Below are 14,471 nucleotides of genomic sequence, written 5' to 3'. Positions count from 1 at the left end.
AATATTAGCCTGATAACGCTTCCATATACAGCATAATAAAGTTATGCTGTATTCATGTATTCATTTTTCATGTGCAAACATCTGCCACCACACGTGTTCACCTTAACGAGGGATCTGGATACGCTCACGTACCATGCAGAGGCCAATAAATGATGGGTCGTCGACCTCGTAGAATACGCCATCAACAATAAGATGATCCATCTTTTATCATTTTATGTAACCCACGCTGCCATGGCATTACCATGGAAACTAAACTATACATTGCCGCTTGTGGGTAAAACTGTATGCAGTAAAGAAAACTGAAAGTAATCCCTATATCTATTGGCATCGTTAGATGATGATCGTGGCTGTGTATGGGGTCATCGTTGATTATCATCATGATATGTGTGCCAGCACGTATCATCCTGTGCATGTAATCCACTAGGGCTAATGATGATGCGACATCTTGTTCATCATGGAAGTGGCTATGGCTTATTGACACTGTAACGAAGCTTTATGGAAGTAATTTAAGTCGTATAGTCCGAATACATGCATGTGCGGTACTGCTAGAGACATTTATTGTGCGATAGGTAGAAACGGGAATAGACGGTGACAGGGGAATAGGATATCTAGCAAAATGCAGAAGCGAGTGGTTTGAAAAGTTGCGAGTAGTATCCCTCAACGGTGATCTGCATATCTGGTCTTTGTTGCTTGAGATATTTGACTTTGGCATCCCTTCCTGGACCTAAATCCTGTATCACAAGACACTTGATTTGACGAATGGTGGGAATTACATTCCAAAAGTTGTCATAGTCCTCGGTGCCCTTGATCAATAACGCTAATTGTTGCAAATGTTCAAGATGCTTCAAGCTATTCATTGTGTTTGCTGATGGTGCAGCATGGCATACGAGCTCCAGGCTGATTAAACGAGGACATCCATTGACAAGCCCATGAACGAATTGCTCCATTGAATAGGAATTCCAAACTCCCTTCAAAGTGACCTTTAGGTGTTCAAGCTGATTGTGGCGATGGATGGCATGAAGCAAATTGTCAACGTTGTCCTTGCTGTCCAAAGCGATGGTAAGATACTTTAGCTGGTGTTGAGCGAGGCGATCCAAATAGTGTTCAATGGATGACTTGCTGGCAGCATCGAGTCCTGCTTTGAGGTCCAAAGTCAACTTTTTTAGATTGGGTGGGATTGTATCAAGTGTTGCAGGGTGTCGCTTGATGGTTTGTGATGTCATTATCAAATCCTCCAGCAATGGTGCGTTGCGTGGTAATTCCCAACCCGAAATATAGATATGAAGTTTTTTAAGATGGGGGTACTGACGGTCGTCAATCGTGTCGGTATCGCAGCTTGTATCCATGACCCATTCAATCTTTTCAAGGGTGTTGTGATGCTGCTTTACAATGGAAGTGGTATTCGTGCATGCTTTTTCTGTTTCTGAGCTGATGGTAAGGTTCTTGATCCCGATTCTTTCACTCGGATGCTCTTCACAAGAGAAGGTAAGCTCAATACCATCATCATCGCACATCACAAGGTCGATGTTTGAAATCCATGGAGCGTGTTGCAAGACGATGAGTGCTGATTGGATATCGGTACATGGGTGAAGCTCAAGTCTCTTTAGTGATTGAAAACGCTTCCAAATCTCAACGATCTGATCGCATGTGATGCCCGTGTGTGAAAATGTAAGCGCTAATGTTGTCAATGTGGGCGATGTTGCCATGGAAAGAGAGCTGACATCGACATCTGGCGTATCATTGATGCAGAGCAACACAAGATTGGGGCACGCCTCCACTATTGTTGGTACGCGTAGCGTAGTTCCTTCCAACGAGATGTTCAAATCGGTCAATGTGTTGCTGATGGATTCAAGGCACGATACAATGCGATCACCATGTGTGTGTATGAGATCTTATCACGATATTGGTCAACGAAGCGAGCTTGATAAAAAGATAATAAAATACATACCACCAATGTATAGCTTGCGTAATATGCAAAAGTCATTCTCGGATAGCAACTCACAGAACCATGTTCCTTCGGAATGACTTTGTACTAGCAACTCCTTTGTGTGTTGAGCAAACTCGATGACTTGCAAGCACTCCTCATGACGTAGTCCCTCGTCATTTCCAAAGATAAACCTCAATCCACCAAAGCATTCAACAATCCGATCACGCCATGCATGGGACGCAAATAAATAGGGACTTGGTCTCGCTGCGCTCATAAAATCATCATCCATAAACATGGGAATGAGTGTTGTAAAAACAATGTCGAGAGGTAGTTGGCTAACAAAGTCGATTCGGTTGTCCTCACGTTGTTCAGCATCGGCCCTGGCTTTTTGCAATACACCGTAATGCATATCATCACGATCCACCATCATCAGCCCCTTGTTGCAAACATCAATGACATGGCGCTGTTTCCCTTGCTCGCTGTAAATGGTAGCTGCACGTAAATACCCGAGTGGTGAAGAGGGCGAGAGCTGTTGCATAACGTTGGCGTTACGAAGAGCTGATTCAAAGTTGGCAAGCTTGGTCAATGCCATGGCGCGCCGATCCAGAGTTGTCAACATGGAGTGAATGGGTTGATGGAGTCGAATGGTCGAATCGTAGACAATCGTTGCATACTTTTCAGTGGACACTGGGTGAGTGGGTTGGCTGCATAAATCGGTCCAAATAGAATGAGCCATATCGTTGGTTGAACTGAGTGAAGAAGAAGGGATCAACTCAAGTGGACCCGTTCCAGCATAAAATTCATTGGCCAAGAAGTCCCAGTCAACACGCTGCTTTATCCTCTTTATCCCAAACAGCTCCCTTTTTATACTTGACAACCCTCCCCAACGCTCTACTTATACTCCTTGTCGACATTGCTCGTTCGCCATCTGCCAACAGGCTTGGTGTCAGCCGACATTCGTCTCCTTGGTTACGCGTCATCTCTACAACAAAGACTTCTGGTGAGTCGTCGCTTCCTTGTACTCGTTTCAGCTGCCTCTTTTACACAACGCTATACAACCTGTTATGTTGACAATGACGCCTTGACTGTAAACCGATCGCTGTCGTCTCATCTTGCTGAAGGACTTGGTGCTGATCTTGCGCAGCTTGGCTGATACAAACCTACGCAACACGGCACTAGTATATGAACGTGCCCTCAACAAACCAATCCTATTATCTTCTATAGGTATGTCTTGGATCGTTTTCTTGTCACGAGTTACTCAATACCATCACCATTAGCTGCTTGTCGAAACACCACCTTGCCGTACGCTACGACTCTTGGTTAATTATGGATGCCTCAGCAACCGGATCGACAATAAGGATCGACAATAAGGTTTGCTCGCTGTAGGACACCTTTTTCTCACGCAAGTCTTTTGTCATGACCCAGTATCAATTGGCTGTCACATCTTTGCTTTTATTTTATTCTTGGATGCTCTCCTTTTATGTACCGACGCTCATGGAATGTTGTATGGATTGGGTTATGAGGTAAGTTTGGATGATGGATCTTGCGGACATGCTTTCTGAAGGGGCATTGGATTTGGTATGTGATAATCGCGTACTCTGGACACACTACAAGTTGGATGAGGGGACAATGGATACGTGGGGGCTGCATGTTGCCGTTTAGCTAGCTCTATTAGCGTAGTCTGATAGTCTATCAAAATAAAATGGTCAGCGTTGCGAAGCAAAATCGTTAGATGATGATCTTGGTGGTGTATGAGGATCATCGTGGATCACCATCATGATCTGTGTGCCAGCATGTATCATCCTGTGCAATTCACTACGGCTAATGATAATAAACAGGTCTTTGGGGTACCAATGGGTGCAAACAAATGATAAGACATATCATATCCATCATGGAAGTGGCTATGGTTTATTAACGTTGTGACGAAGATTCATGCGAGTAGTTTAAGTAGCATAGTCCTAATGCATAAACACAATTCCGTTGAAGCTATTTACTATACGACATGTGAAAATGGGAATAAACGATGGCAGGGGTATGTAAGAACACGAAATTGTCTAACTAAAGCGTTGAAATGAGTGCTCAGTGCTCGAGGACATATCTTTCAACAATAATTTGCATGTCAGGCCTTTGTTCCTTGAGATACTTGACTTTGTCATCCCTCCCGCCATGTATAAGGTAAATCGTAAGAGACTTGAGATGACGAAACGTGAGAATCTCATTCCAAAAGCTCTCGTAGTCACCCATGCAAAAGACTAAGAATCCGAATTCCTTCAAATGTGTAAGACGCTTCAAGGTATTCATGACATTTGCTGACGGGGCAGTTTTCGATCTGAGGTCCAGGCTGTGCAAATGAGGGCACCCTTTGACAAGTCTATCAAGGAATTGCTCCAAAGGATAGGAAGCCCAATGATTGGGAAAGGTTATCTCCAAGCGTTCAAGTTGATCATGACGACTGATGCCTTTAAGCAAATCGTTAACGTTGTCGTTGTCACTGTCGAAGTCGATGATAAGTTGCTTCAGCTGGTGTTGTCGAGCAAGGCGATCAAGATAGCGTTCGATGGATGGCTTCGTGACAGTAGTCAGTCCTTGTAGATGCAAAGCTAGCTTGTTCAAATTGGGTGGGATGGCATCGAGTACTGCAGGGTGTGCGTTGATTGTTTCCAGGGTCATTTCCAATTCTTGTAGTAATGGTGCGTTGCGTGGTATCTGCCATCCAGACATATTAATGTGAAGGTCCTTGAGTTGAGGATACTGAAGATTGTCGATCGTGTTGGTATCGTGGCTAGTATCCATATCCCATTCAATCTGTTCAAGTGTGTTGTGATGCTGCTTAACAATGGCGGTGGTGTTGTTGCATATTTCCTCTGTTTCAGTCCTTATGCTAAGGCTTGTGATCCCGATCCCTTCACTGCGTTTCTCTCCACCAACATAGATAAACTGAATACCCTCATCACGCATCAAAAGGTAGATGTCTTGAATCCATGGAGCATACTGGTGAGCTATGAGTGCTGATTGGATATCGGAACATGGATGAAGATCAAGTTTCTTTAGCGATGGAAAACGCTTCCAGATCTCAACTATCTGATCGCATGTGATGTCCGTGTGTGAAAATGTAAGCGATAATGATGTCAACGCGGGCCATGGTGCCATGGGAAGAGAGCTGACATCGACATCTGGCGTATCATAGATGCAGAGTGAAACAAGGTTGGGGCAAGCCGTCACTATTGTGGGAACATGTAGAACTGGTCCATCCAGCATAATGTCCAAATCGGTCAATGTGTTGCCGATGGATGCAAGGGACGAGATAAAGCGATCAACATGTATGCTTGAGAATTCTTATAACAACAATGGTAAATGAATCGAGCTTTTAAAAAGAGATGAGAGCATACCATTGATGGTTAACCCACGTAGGGAGCAAAAGTCGTTCTCGGATAGCAAATCACTGAGCCATGTTCCTTGGGAGTATAATGATACTTGCAACTTTTTTGTATGTTGAGCAAACTTGACGATATTCAAACACTTGTCATCACGTTCCTCCTCGTGATATGCAACCTCAAAACTCAATCCACCAAAGCATTCAGCAATCCGATCACGCCATGCATTGGACACAAATATATAGGGCGTTGGTCTCAATGAGTCCATAAGAGTGTCATCCATAAACATGGGAATGAGCGTTGTGATGACAATATCGATAGGTAGTTTGCTGATAAAGTCGATGCGTGTGCTTTGGCGTTGCTCGGCATCAGCCTTGACTTGATACAACGTAGCATACTGCGTATCCTTGGTATCCATCATACTGAGTCCTTCGTTGCATATATGGATGGCTTGGTGCTGTTTTCCTTGTTCACTGTAAATGCTGGCTTCCCGTATATATCCAAGTGCTGAAGAAGGTGATAGCTTTTGCATAACTTTGGCATCGCGAAGAGCAGCATCAAAGTCGGCACACTTTGTCAACCCAATGGCGCGTCGATTCAAAGTTGACAGGATGGAGTGAATGGGTTCATGGAGTTGAGTGGTTGCATCGTAGACAAGCTTTGCATACTTTTCAGAAGAGGCTTTGACTGTTGGCTGTTCGCATAAACCGTTCCAAATCCAGTCGTCCATGGTTGGTTGGCTGAGGAGGAAGAAGATGTCCCACGCAAACATAAAAATTATTGGCTAAATATTCTCAGGCGACAGCCCGCAGCTTTATTTCCCTTTTGCTGGAACAACCTCTCCTTTCTATACTTTTCGACTCACGCTAAAGCTTCTTGTCAACCTTCCTCGTTCGCCATCTGTCAACAGAAATGACTTCAGCCAACATTCGTTTCCTTGGTTACGCATCATCTCCTCAACAACTGTTGGTGGTTCACCTCTTGGCAGTACTTGTCTCAGCTTCGTCTCCAGCACAAAGTTAAACAACTTGGACGTTTGAGAATGACGCCTCCAGTGCATTACAATTGCCAACGACACACATGTCTCTGCTTGCTGAAGACCTTGCTCCCGATCGTATGCAGCTTTGCGAATCTAAAGGTGCCCAACAAGGCCATGGGATATGAACGTGCTGCCAACAAACCGACACTGCTTATGAACGTGCATAGATACGTTTTGCCACGGTTACAACGTCTGGTAAGTGCAATAGTATGTGAGACAATACTGGCAGGGTCAAGTAAGGGTTGTTTGTTTCAAGCTGCTCATCATCATCATTCTGTAAAGGGACTTGACCAAGCATTGCATCCACGTACGCTCTTGCAATTTGTCCATGATGGATGTTTCAGCCACCAGATCAAGGAAAACGATTACAAGCTGCAAGGCACCTTTTACAAGCGAGTTCATTTTTATGATCCGGTCTCTATTTGTTGTCATTTCTTGGCTTTTCATTACGTGTGTGGGATGATGCCAACGTAGAACAATCATGAATTTTCGGTGTCCCAAGCACTCAAGTATTACCTGGATGGAGTTGTTTCTTGTGGGATGATGAGGTATGCTGGGATGATGGATCTCGTGGGTATGCTTGTTAAAGAGGATCAGATTTGATTTCCATCCTTTAGGAAACTAGACACGTTGGATCAAGGGACAATGGACATGGAGATGAAATATCCCGGTAGATGTTACGGATTTGCATTTCTTTAGCAGGATCAGGGTAGTTTCATTGTGTATGAGAATAAAAGGATTAGCGTAAATGCTCAAAGATAATGAGACCAAATATGGCAACGTATGGCAGAGATGATGTAATTATGAGGTAGGATCTCAATGAGCTTCAACCACAATAACGTTATAGGACTACAATGAGAACACCCTAGCTGCATCTTTTGAACCTGGAACATGAATGGATATCCGACATCAATTATACCATTGGAATCAGCCCACACTCCTTTATCATCAAGCATGCTACCATAGCAGACAATACCCCGCTGCCTTGTTATGGATAACGAGAAAACAAGTAATCAAACACTTCTTTGCACCATACTACAACTTTCATTGTGCTCTTTATCTGGCGAAGTTTGGCATTTGGATATAAAATCATGGTCTCTGGAATACCAGGATTAGGAATTAGATTACATCTAAGCGATTCTATTGTTTTATGTTTTCCCTTCACTATAGAAATGATACTATAATAAAAGTGGTCTTTGGCAACAGTTACCCATATCCACGCTAATAGTGTCAGAGGACCGCAAGGCCATGTCAATGGAAGAAAGCAAAGAAAATAGGATTAAAAGAGCAACGTTCATATGTATATGCCATCTCACAGTCATTGATACAGTGCTAGCTATAAGTCAATTCCACCCAATTGAGTCCATTATGGATTTGGTAACATATGAAAAATGCGCCTGGTCCAAAGATTCATTTCCATCATTCAATTACATTGATCCGATCCGATTTGAGGAAATTACAGCAAGTAAGGCGTACACCGGTTCAAACATGCACCGTATACGGATGTATGGATTAGAGCAAAACTGGTTTTAGCGTAGCTCATCCTAATCGGCTCGGATCAATGTAATTAAAGCATGGAACGGAACCCCTGGAGGCGGCGCATTCACCACACGTTGTCAAATCCACAATGGGCTCAATTGGGTGGAATTGGTTAATAGCATCCAATCTATGAAGGACCATCAGACAGTGTACCCATATTAACCAATGCTCTTTTAATCCTTTTTTATCGCTTTCGTATACAAACATCGCCTTTAGCACCTATCTCACTATAAATGTACATATGAGTCACAATTGAAAAAGACCTACCTTTATAATAGCAAAATATACACGCACCTGTAACTCAAAATCTGACAATGCTGCATGAGCTCTTTTTGGAACCAGCATGCTCAGTATGGTCGAAAGTACCTTGTGTGAAAGTTTCAGGATCAACCTCGTCAATAGCAATTTTTCCATTTGTCGATCCCACCCAAAAAGTTTCAAGAGGTCGACCTGATTTTATTTTGGCGGGTGGTGACATGGCCAAATTTCAGATTAACGAGTTCGGTCTTGAAACTGGTACACAAGGTTGCTTGAGCTTGGCTGAGCACGGTAGTTGCAAAAAGAGCCCATGCTTCATTGTGACACTTTGAGTGATTGTTGTCTTTATGCAGTAAACATGATGCTATATGACAAAGTCGCCTTTTTCAATTGTCACTCATATAACCACTTATGGTGCAATAGCTGCACGAGGCCGCGTTTGGGTAAGAAAGCAAAGAAAACAGGAATAAAAGAGCAATGGATGATATGTACTCACTAGCTGATGGTCACTCATACATTGCTAGCTATCAGCCAATTCCACCCAATCAAGACCGTCATGGATTTGATAACGTACGAAAAATGCGCCTGCTCCAAAGATTCATTTCCATCATTCAGGTGTCTTGATCCGAGACGATTTGAGGAAATTACAGCCACGTAATGGGTATATCGCTTCCAACATGCAACGTATACAGGTATATGGAGTAGGCAAAACCTGGTCTAAGCGTAGCTCATCCAAATTGGCTCGGATCAATGTAATTAAACCATAAAACGGAACCTTGGAGCAGGCGCATTCACGACACGTTGTCAAATCCACAATCGGCTCAATTGGGTGGAATTGGGTAATAGCATCCAATCTATGAAGGACCATCAGACACTGAACCCATATCACCCATTGCTCTTGTAATTCTTTTTTCTTCGCTTTCGTATATAAACACCATCAATCGCACCTATCTCACTATAAATGTACATATGAGTCACAATTGAAAAAGACGACTTTTATAATAGAAGCGCTTTCCAAAACATACATGCACCTGTATCTCAAAACCTCACAATGCTACATGAGCTCTTTTTGGAACCAGCATGCTCAGCATGGTCGAAACTACCCTGTGTGAAAGTTTCAGGATCGAACTCGTCAATAGCAATTTTTCCATTTGTCGATCCCACCCAAAAAGTTTCAAGAGGTCGACCTGATTTTATTTTGGCGGGTGGTGACATGGCCAAATTTCAGATTAACGAGTTCGGTCTTGAAACTGGTACACAAGGTTGCTTGAGCTTGGCTGAGCACGGTAGTTGCAAAAAGAGCCCATGCTTCATTGTGACATTTTGAGTGATGGTTGTCTTTATGCAGTAAACATGATGCTATATGACAAAGTCGCCTTTTTCAATTGTCACTCATATAACCACTTATAGTGCAATAGCTGCACGAGGCCGTGTTTGGGTAAGAAAGCAAAGAAAACAGGATTAAAAGAGCAATGGATCATATGTATACGCCATGTCACAGTCATTCATACATTGCTAGCCATTAGCCAATCCCACCCAATCAAGACCATCATCGTTTTGATAACGTATGAGAAATGCACCTGCTCCAACGATTCACTTTGATGGTTTCATTAGTTTGATCCGAGCCGATTTGAGGAAATTATGGCCAAGTAATGGGTACATCGGTTCCAACATGCAACGTATACGGGTGTATCCACTAGAGAAAACCTGGTTTAAGCGTAGCTCATCCACATCGGCTTGGATCAATGTAATTAAACCATGGAACGGAACCTTGGAGCAGCCGCATTCACCACACGTTGCCAAATCCACAATGGGCTGAATTGGGTGAAATTGGCTTATAGCTCGCAGTACATGAATCACTGTGAGATAGCGTATACATATCATCCATTGCTGTTTAATCCTTTTTTCTTTGCTTTCGTATACAGACATCGCCTTTCGCACCTATCTCACTATAAATGTACATATGAGTCACAATTGAAAAAGACTCACGTTTATAATAGCAAAACATACATGCACCTGTAACTCAAAACCTTTCAATGGAGCCTGGGCTCTTTTTGATACCAGCATGCTCAGCATGGTCGAAACTACCTTGTGTGAAAGTTTCAGGATCGAACTCGCCAATAGCAATTTTTGCATTTGTCCATGCCAGCCAAAAAGTTTCAAGAGGTCGACCTGTTTTTATTTTGGCGGGTAAGATGTATATATGTGTGTATGATAAAACGAACAACAAACAAAGTCTGTAAGATTGCTGTTTACTCTGAAAGTGTGTCTCTGGGAAAAAAGACGTCTTTCTATCGATCTACCTCTGAGTACTATAACTAGGCGGATGCTAAGGAGTAAAGCTTTTCTACCAATAACAAGCTATATCGCAAATGAGTAACGGGATGAGTTGTATATGATGATCCACGCTTGTGTATCATCTCTTGTATGCTTATGCGCTTGTCTTTTGTATATACAATGATAAAGATGATAATAATGAATACATGATGTGTACCTTAACCGATCCATATACATGACAGCAAGCAGTGCATGTCATTTCCTCTACCTTAAGAACTCTTTTCATGTCGTCATACATATCCTTGTTGATGACAGTCTTATCCTCAGCCTTCAGTTTGTTGGTCTTGGCGTTGGTCTTGCTGTCACTTGACTTGGGGTTGGCGATGTACTGCTCCATAAGCCATCCAAATGTTGCCTTGGATAACCAATTACGTTCTCGGCCAAAGAAAATCGGTTAATGGGTAAGATACGTTCGCGTTTGGGATCTTTAAACGTTGATATCTCCGGCCCCAGCAATGTGACTGCGGTGAAATGCTGCTATCAATCGGAATATTTCGTTTCGGAGAGTCTACTATGGCCAAGTCACGTGAAATTTGGCGGACCTCGATTTTTACCATTTAATGTGTGCATTAGGCTATTATATATGCTGGATCGCTATCATGTGCTATAAAAGCTACAGTTTGGCAGTGTATGGTCTTATGAGATCACTTATGTGACTATCAAAATGTTTATTCTATATAGTCGCTATCATCACCTTATCATCGCTTTCCTCATCAGATGATTCATCGCCTAAGTTGATCTGATGACTGAGCACTGCAATCACTCGAGTCGTCAATACGTCGTCGACGACGTCGGTGACCATCTTCATGATGATCTATATATAACTTTAGTCATGAATAAAAGTAAGGAGCTCGAGCTTACCCTCCAATATAGTATTGATAAGACTTTCAAAACCATCCTCATCTTGACCATCTTGATCGATTACCTCAGTCAACAATGATTGGGGTGGATGATCTTCAATTTATTAGCAGGTGTTACCACGCAACTTAACGCTTTCATGATACCACCCCACCAGTCGTCATCGTGCTTGCGCCTCCAAATGAATTCGACCAGTTTCAAAGGCATCATCTTCTTTGTTACGTGTCTAGCGCCATTGACATTTGCTTGATACCATTCCAAGTACCTAGCAGAAGCCTTTGGTTAGAAGGAACAATGACAGAACAATCAAGTAACATACCTTCAATCGTGTTTGTATGATGCCATGCATGTTTCAACAAAGTTTTTCGAATGGTTAACGGGAAAATGAACATAATTCATATCAGGTATTTCATCAAGACGATTGTATCCTGACCAGCAATCGGTGTTGATGTAGGGAGTCTTTCAACACGAATCGCTTGGCAATCTCCTGCAACGATGTGACTTTGATCTTGAACCACCATCATGAATGCCTTGCGTTGCGGTGTGCGTTCAACACCGCCTACGACCCGAAACGCCATCAACGGGATGACCACGGTTATCCTTGCGTTTCCCAAACTTGCTTTCATCGATCTCCACGATAATTCGTTCATTGGTCTCGGGATCCTTTCCACCTATAATGCTACTAATTAACATAATGCATATACCCATATTGCCTTTACATACCAACTTTTACGTCATCCATAGTTAGATCTTGCTCCATGACATAGTGAGGCCTTGTACAATGGTACGCAATGTCCAGGCGTTCCAAGCCAGTCATCATCCCAGCTGGGTCATACGTGTACGCGCCATGAAAAGGTAAATCACCATAAGTACACGCTCTAATGGAGCCTTCAATCTATAAAAGAAAGAATCCAAACGTGTAGTTTTTTGGCTACGGTTGCAACAATTACGAAGAGGACAGCGCCAAACCAGACCACGAGCACCAGAACGACCAAGACGCATTGGGGTTCCATTACGGCATTCAACGACATAACCAGATTCCTCAGTATAGAAAACCGCTTGATCAAAGAGGTATCTAGTAACCATGTACATTAGCATCAAGATAATCTTAATAAATATTGCCTATTACCTGCTAGCTGCATCAGTGCTCTGCACATGCTCCCAAAAGGTCCAAAGGTTTGGCATGCTATGAGTATGCGATAGAAGTGGAATGGATGGGATTCTGGACATAGTTGAGTGAGTGAAATAAAAAAGTAAATGGACATGGGAGCATTTAAGTAAATAATCCCTTTTTATACTCTTTTGAAGAAGCTTCCGCCGCCACTAAACTATGCTATTTATGGTTAATGAATCTTACATAACATGGATCCGAGTCATTCCACCGAGTCAAAAAGAAAAAAATCTATATAAGGCAAGTCTTAATCATATAGACTTACTTTACCTCAACTACCAATTAAGGCGGTGGTTGCCCTCAGCTTTTGGATATGGATCCTAACACCAATATGTATGTTATGTGTTAGTGGCCATCATTCTAGCTTAGCATATGTATGGTCCCCGTTCGAGTCTCGGTAATATTTTACACAAACTCAATAAAACTCTTTTTTGAAAAAACTTCACAGGTGTCTACAATGTTTCTTTAATATCTCATCAATGCAGTGGTCCATCGATACCGGGTAAAGTGCAAAATGATTGTTTTTTATAGCGTTTACATCGGAGGTGAATGTTTGGACAATTGTGACTTGGAAAAGTTTTCTACATCGAATCTGAAAGGAATTGCACATTATAGTATATGGTATTGTGGAGCATATAATCTGATATAACAGCCTAAATTTCTGTAGCCATCCAAAACTCCGCGAAATGATTCTCATCCATTACCACATGTGGAAGACGTCGGTGTACCAAATTGGAGAACAATCTATTAACTAGGTCAGGCGCTACAAGCAAAAATGGTCATTGTCCAACTTTTATTTACAAAATAACCAATCGTTTTCATAGGCTCATCGCTCGCCGTACTATTGCAACATACATGTAAAGTGGTTGTTGCATAGATCAGGAAGCACCTAAAAATACTATATATAAATTTCACATTTGTGGGCATCGGCCCGGAGCAGCATTCCTGTGAAAAGGTACACCATCCAACTTTGAACATGAGCCTTACAACAATTGTGTGACCTCCGATTTTCAAATCACGATAGCACGTCCCACAGACCGCGCACATCTATATAATACATATCGCATGATTCACAATTGCCTGCCCTATTGCGTGATATACATACCAGGGTCCGACGTTACACACATCAAAAATTATTACTACAAATCTAGGTGAGAACGTATCTTACCACAGATCCAGAAAATCGATCGCTCGTTGCTGGTCATTTGCAAAAAGAAGATAAAAGTAAGAGACAGGTTGCTTGGTTACCACCCCGTTGCTATGGATTTATGTTTAATCGGAGCACAGTAGTTTAATTATATCATAACGCTAGTGCACAGGTGTATTGAATACCATTGTATATCCTTTTATGCCGTTTAAGATGCCAAATGCACCCATCCTTTATCACCTCTCAGTAATCAATAGTAAAACAAGATAGCGATTCTTTTTGAGCAGATGGTAAACGATATTAGGTCTCATGTATTACTTTATTTCATCCATTCGATGCCGCAACCACTATAGGTAAGCCAAGTAGCTAAGCTAACAATATACCTACACAAGTATTGAACCCAAAAAGGGATTCAACAACGATGCTCCGATCGACGCCAACACCGCTATATGGCTGTATATGGGTGTTGGACCCGTATACACTTGCGTAATGTCGTTGTGTAATGCGAATGTATTGTCCTCGAATTGAACTAGTACAATTTTGAATGCTAAAATTGCGGCGCCACAATTTGATGTCCTTGAATTGTACGCTAACAATTGCTATCCTACAATAAAGGATGATCTCATTAGCTACATTCTCTCCTTATCTTTATATTGAACCCCGCTTAAAGTATTACATCAACAATGAAAATACTCTTTGATCTCTTCGCTCCTGGTCAAAACTGCTCACAAAATCTGCCACCATCCATTCCTATGTCTGAAGATGGTTCTCATCATATACCTCCTTCTACATTGGACCATTAAGGATGATGGCACCTGTTT

General features: G+C 42.3%; 3 protein-coding genes across 3 annotated transcripts; all 3 read right to left on the bottom strand.

Moving 5' to 3' along the window:
* Positions 1-608: 608 nt before the first annotated feature.
* O0I10_006245 (uncharacterized protein) lies at positions 609-2,663 on the bottom strand (the record flags this gene model as incomplete). Its single annotated transcript, XM_058486275.1, has 2 exons — positions 609-1,891; positions 1,949-2,663. 2 exons carry the CDS (start codon positions 2,661-2,663, stop codon positions 609-611), a joined length of 1,998 nt encoding a protein of 665 aa, XP_058342887.1.
* Positions 2,664-4,006: 1,343 nt separating this feature from the next.
* Positions 4,007-6,031, bottom strand: O0I10_006244 (uncharacterized protein; the record flags this gene model as incomplete). The annotated part of the gene is made up of 2 exons (XM_058486274.1): positions 4,007-5,262; positions 5,317-6,031. 2 exons carry the CDS (start codon positions 6,029-6,031, stop codon positions 4,007-4,009), a joined length of 1,971 nt encoding a protein of 656 aa, XP_058342886.1.
* Positions 6,032-11,881: 5,850 nt separating this feature from the next.
* On the bottom strand, positions 11,882-12,562 carry O0I10_006243 (uncharacterized protein; the record flags this gene model as incomplete). Its single annotated transcript, XM_058486273.1, has 4 exons — positions 11,882-12,003; positions 12,056-12,227; positions 12,302-12,407; positions 12,462-12,562. 4 exons carry the CDS (start codon positions 12,560-12,562, stop codon positions 11,882-11,884), a joined length of 501 nt encoding a protein of 166 aa, XP_058342885.1.
* Positions 12,563-14,471: the final 1,909 nt, after the last annotated feature.

The sequence above is a fragment of the Lichtheimia ornata genome (assembly GCF_029851405.1).
Source record: "Lichtheimia ornata isolate CBS 291.66 chromosome Unknown scaffold00027, whole genome shotgun sequence".
In the NCBI taxonomy this organism is placed as follows: domain Eukaryota; kingdom Fungi; phylum Mucoromycota; class Mucoromycetes; order Mucorales; family Lichtheimiaceae; genus Lichtheimia; species Lichtheimia ornata.
Note: the sequence above shows the minus strand (reverse complement) of the source record. Positions and strands in the feature narration are given on the sequence as shown.